Source organism: Salvelinus sp. IW2-2015, unplaced genomic scaffold, assembly GCF_002910315.2.
Source record: "Salvelinus sp. IW2-2015 unplaced genomic scaffold, ASM291031v2 Un_scaffold4001, whole genome shotgun sequence".
NCBI classification, from domain to species: Eukaryota; Metazoa; Chordata; class Actinopteri; order Salmoniformes; family Salmonidae; genus Salvelinus; species Salvelinus sp. IW2-2015.
The window spans coordinates 60070-65746 of record NW_019945273.1 but is presented as its reverse complement, the minus strand read 5'-3'; the positions used below and the strand labels follow the sequence as shown (position 1 = coordinate 65746).

General features: G+C 45.5%; 1 protein-coding gene across 1 annotated transcript in view; it reads right to left on the bottom strand.

Annotated features, from left to right (window-relative positions):
• Nucleotides 1-3206, bottom strand: part of LOC112076761 (stromal cell-derived factor 1) — an 18787-nt gene extending 15581 nt beyond the window's left edge. The window contains exon 1 of the mRNA XM_024143441.2: nucleotides 3031-3206. Coding sequence (XP_023999209.1) covers nucleotides 3031-3091 — 61 coding nt within the window. The 5' untranslated portion in view covers nucleotides 3092-3206. The remainder of the gene's footprint in view (nucleotides 1-3030) is intronic.
• Between the last annotated feature and the right edge of the window lie 2471 nt (nucleotides 3207-5677).

Below are 5677 nucleotides of genomic sequence, written 5' to 3'. Positions count from 1 at the left end.
GCTTCGGGGAAAAGAGTCCCGTGAACATTCACTGGCTGGCTGAGCATGGCAGATAGCTACAGCTAAGTCCCTGACATTCAACTGGCCTGCTGAGCATGGCAGATAGCTACAGTAAGTCCCTGACATTCAACTGGCCTGCTGAGCATGGCAGATAGCTACAGCTAAGTTCCTGACATTCAACTGGCCTGCTGAGCATGGCAGATAGCTACAGCTAAGTCCCTGACATTCAACTGGCCTGCTGAGCATGGCAGATAGCTACAGCTAAGTCCCTGACATTCAACTGGCCTGCTGAGCATGGCAGATAGCTACAGCTAAGTCCCTGACATTCAACTGGCCTGCTGAGATGGCAGATAGCTACAGCTAAGTCCCTGACATTCAACTGGCCTGCTTGAGCATGGCAGTAGCTACAGCTAAGTCCCTGACATTCAACTGGCCTGCTGAGCATGGCAGATAGCTACAGCTAAGTCCCTGACATTCAACTGGCCTGCTGAGCATGGCAGATAGCTACAGCTAAGTCCCTGACATTCAACTGGCCTGCTGAGCATGGCAGATAGCTACAGCTAAGTCCCTGACATTCAACTGGCATCCGCCGTCATACTGCCTTTTCACTATGAACATTCAAGACACAGCTCTCTATCCCAGAAGAGTCCTTATCGTTCTACTCCACTGGGGCTCMCAATGTTTCCCTCCTTTCTCAAAGCTCCAAGAACACAAAGCTTAGATTCTTATCAAAAGAGTCCCTTTAAGAAGTAGGCTACATTCTTAGAATAATTGCATATCACCCCTGGTTCCTACCGGTTCCTGAAACTAAGAATCTTTTCACTCAATAGCATATACTCAGGCTTTTGACTGAAATGTTCTTAGATTCTGGGATTTCAGAGGGGATACCCTGCCGGAAATTTCACACAAGATGAACATGAAATGTGAAATTCTTGATAACCTGTTTCCAACAATGATTTTTATTAGTTTTTCTTTGAAGATGGGCAGAAGTCAATTGGCTGAACATGTCTCTTCTCCAGTTGCCTTGTGGTTGTAAAACTTTCATGAAAGACTCTCTCCGTTTACTTTAAAACACTTTGATATTTACATTCTTTTCATTTCTCGAATCTTCCATCTTAACGGCGTACAAACGGATSCCTTGTTTGACTGTGGGATTAAACTGTGATCACGTGAATCCACTGCAAAATAAACAACAACAGGACAGAGAGAAGTCAGAGAGAAGAGTTGAATTGAAGTTAGCTCAACCTCTGCTGTGTTATGCTAAGCCTGTTGTTACTACCCCTAGCCAGGGAGACCCTGATTGCATAGAGATAGGATGGCCGGGTGATGGAGGGGTAACTTGTGTGTCTATCTGTTTTATTTTGCTTTCTTTTAACTAGAAACTAATTAGGGGCTAAACAAGGCGGGTTGTGAAAGAAACTAATTACATCCCAAACGGAACCCTATTGCCTATTTTGTGCACTTCTTCTGACCAGAGCCCTATGGGTTTCCCTGTGGGCCCTGGTCAAATGTAGTGCACTGTATAAGGGAATAGTGTTCTATTTGGGAAGCAAAGGTTGTAGCTAGATGGTCACTTGTGGCCGGGTGCTGTAAGCCGCATACATAATGACCCAGTATTAGCATGATAATAGAGCCTGATAAGGTGGAGGGTCATTGCTGTGATATTGGTATGAGGGAGACTTAGCCATTTGGGACACTGACTCCCTGACCCATCATCCTCTAAATCGTAAGATCTTACTTTCTGTCTTTGACAAATCGTTTTAATTGTTCATTTGTATGCCGTTAAGATGTAAGATTTGAGAAATTAAAGTGGTTGAAATATCAGTGTTAAAAGCAAATAGAAAAGTATGTCATGAAAGTTTTACAACAAAAGGCAACTGAGAATTGACAGAAAGTTTTACAACAAAAGGCAACTAAGAAGATACATAAATAATGGCAAAAGTAAACACAAACCTAGACATTTCCAGAATAATCTAAATAACCAACTACTTAAAATTAAACTATACAAACAACAACAAAAAAACAAATGCAACCAATTTGAGTATAACATCTCCATCACATCGCAACAATCACTTACTTATTTGACCAAAACCAGTCAGACATCAAGGAGCCAAAAGACAACCTCCACAACCACAACTCATAACCACCAAGTTATTCTGCTGTGTATCCCTTTCTCTGCAGCAGACGAGCAGCCAAGAGTGTCGAGCCAACACAATCTGTCAACAACACCTATTCAAATGAACCAACAATATCAAGACAACCTCCACAACCACATCTAGTCTAACAACACCTATTCAAATGAACCAACAATATCAAGACAACCTCCACAACCACATCTAGTCTAACAACACCTATTCAAATTGAACCAACAATATCAAGACAACCTCCACAACCACATCTAGTCTTACAACACTATTCAAATGAACCAACAATATCAAGACAACCTCACAACCACATCTAGTCTAACAACACCTATTCAAATTAACCAACAAATATCAAGACAACCTCCACAACCACATCTAGTCTAACAACACCTATTCAAATGAACCAACAATATCAAGACAACCTCCACAACCACCAAACATGTCCTCATTTTCTAGAACAAATCACATCCCAGACATTCTAGAACACATACATAAAGTCTCTCTTCGCTAAGTTACTAAATTGACTAAAATAAAGAGATAGATAAATAAAGATAGATAAACACAAGAAAGAACACACTAATACAGTCTTAGAAAAAAGGTTCCTAAAGGTTCTTCAACTGTCCCATATGATAACCCGTTTTGGTTCCAGGTAGAACCCTTTTTTGTTCCAGGTAGAACTCCTTTGGGTTCCATGTAGATCCCTCTGTGTAAAGGGTTCTACATGGATCTCAAAAGGGTTCTTCCTGGAACCAAAAGAGTTCACCTGGAACCAAAAAGGGTTCTTCAAAGGGTTATCCCCTTTAGGTTCGAGATCGACACTTTTCTTCTAAGAGTGTAGAAGACATGCCCGAGAATGATCATAGCCAATCACCCAACACCAGCTCACCCGTAGGGGAGGTACATCCAAGGCCACAGCCAGTAGGACCAACACAGCAGTACTTTGACATCCATGGTGGGCTGTATGTAGTAGATGGAGTTACAAGAGGCTCAGGGATCAGCTTCTCACAGCTACTATCCAGCAGGGCTCAGGGTAGACTGACTGTCAGCTCCTACTCTACACACTGTTAAGCACGAGGCTGAGGGAAGAGAGAGGGAGGGGAAGGAGGAGAGGAGGCTCCTAATTTCTCAGGAGGAGGCAGGGGGGGGGGGGGGGTGAGCTGCACTGGCTATATGAAAAGCAGAGACTTCCTCGTTGTAAAGTGCTGGCAGACAATCAGAAGAAATTCTCCTTTCTCTTTTAAGTTATTCTCTCTCATTACTTTCATTCTCTTTCTCCACAATGTCCTCCTCTTTATGTCTCGTTTCCTTCTCTCTCTCACGTCTCCTCTCTTTTGCTTTCTGTCTCTCTTTCTCTCCCCCTCCTCCTCACTCCTCTCCTCCTTCCCTTTCCTTTCCCACTCACAAACTCCCCCTCCTCCATTTCCCCCCCTCTTTCCGCTCTTCTGGGGCTGTCAGTCAGACTATTTGTGTGAGAGCCTGGCGGTCCGCTCCGTCTGCAGCCTAATATTTGTTCCTATTACAGCGAAGGCGAGTAGACTGATTGTTTCAGGGACACTGCGCTGCCCCCCCCCCCCCTCCTCTCTGGCTGGCCTGTGTTCTTGCCCCGATGCATCTGCTGTCTCTCTGGCTGGCCTGTGTCTTCCCAGTCATCTGTCTCTCTGGCTGGCCTGTGTCTTCCCAGTCATCTTTTCTGTCCGTCTTCTGGCTCTCGCTCGTGCGTTCTTCCAGTCGTCTGTCTCTCTGGCTGGCCTGTGTCTTCCCAGTCGTCTGTCTCTCTGGCTGGCCTGTGTCTTCCCAGTTATCTGTCTCTCTGGCTGGCCTGTGTCTTCCCAGTCATCTGTCTCTCTGGCTGGCCTGTGTCTTCCCAGTTATCTGTCTTCTCTGGCTGGCCTGTGTCTTCCCAGTCATCTGTCTCTCTGGCTGGCCTGTGTCTTCCCAGTCATCTGTCTCTCTGGTGGCCTGGTCTTCCCTCGTCTGTCTTCTGGCTGCCTGTGTCTTCCCAGTCATCTGTCTCTCTGGCTGGCCTGTGTCTTCCCAGTCATCTGTCTCTCTGGCTGGCCTGTGTCTTCCCAGTCGTCTGTCTCTCTGGCTGGCCTGTGTCTTCCCAGTCGTCTGTCTTTCTGGCTGGCCTGTGTCTTCCCAGTCGTCTCTCTCTCTGCGCTGTTCTTCCCAGTCGTCTGTCTCTCTTGCTGGCCTGTGTCTTCCCAGTCGTCTGTCTCTCTTGCTGGCCTGTGTCTTCCCAGTCGTCTGTCTCTCTTGCTGGCCTGTATCTTCCCAGTCATCTGTCTCTCTTGCTGGCCTGTGTCTTCCCAGTCATCGTGCTCTCTGGCTGGCCTGTGTCTTCCCAGTCATCTGTCTCTCTGGCTGGCCTGTGTCTTCCCAGTCATCTGTCTCTCTGGCTGGCCTGTGTCTTCCCAGTCGTTGTCTCTTGGCTGGCCTGTGTCTCCCAGTCATCTGTCTCTCTGGCTGGCCTGTGTCTTCCCAGTCATCTGTCTCTCTGGCTGGCGCTGTGTCTTCCCAGTCATCTGTCTCTCTGGCTGGCTGTGTCTTCCCATTCATTGGTTCCCTCCTCCCTGCCTGGATTATGTTATCCTTTAACTGAACTGTCATGAGAACCCAGTCAACTGTCCTTCTATCAGTGTTTCTCCTGGTCAGGATACTGTACGTGGTCAGGAAAAACTGGTCAGGAAAATAATTATAAGGCAATTAAATCCTAGTTATAGCCTAACTAGGACACATCATTTCCTCTGGTCAGGTCATGTTGCCAGGAAAAACTCTTATCCATACTAATGATAAWATCGAGAGAATGTAAAAAGCGGCCAAATATGACATTACAAACAAAACAAAACTGGTTGTACTTTAGCGGRACATTAAGATGTGATGATATGCAGTAATAACTAAATAAATGCTTAAACTAACAGGTGGGGAATAAATGAAGAAATAGCCAATTGAGCCACATATGTATTTTCTGTACTCACTGGTTCCCAAAGCAATTATCTGGAACCTTCTGATAAAACKAACTTTCCATGAGGACAAAAAAAGGGAACTAATAGCGAGGAGCAATCTAACGGGACACAGATGTGTGTGTTTGTGTGTTTGCGAAACAGAGAGAAATATAGTGTTGATTTCACTTTTATTTATTATCTATTTCACTTGCTTTGGCAATGTAAACATATGTTTCCCATGCCAATTAAGCCCCTTGAACTGAATTGAGGGAGAGAGGGAGAGAGAGTGAAAGAGAGAGAGTGTGTGTGCACGTTTCCTTATAATTGGCTATTACCACACTGTATCTAAACTRGAGGTCTTGCCAGAGCCAGAGCCAGACGTCTGACAAAGCTGTGGGTGTCAGTGAAAGGTAGGTACATAGCCTGGTTAAACCAGATTGACGTAAAGTGAAACAATGGTGAGCACAGCATTCAGTGTGGTTTAACCAGGCTAGGTCTACTTGGCCACCGTGCAGCAAACAGTAGATGGTGTAGTTAGAGAACCATTCCTTCAGTTTACTGGCTCATAAACCCCTCCCTCACTGGCTC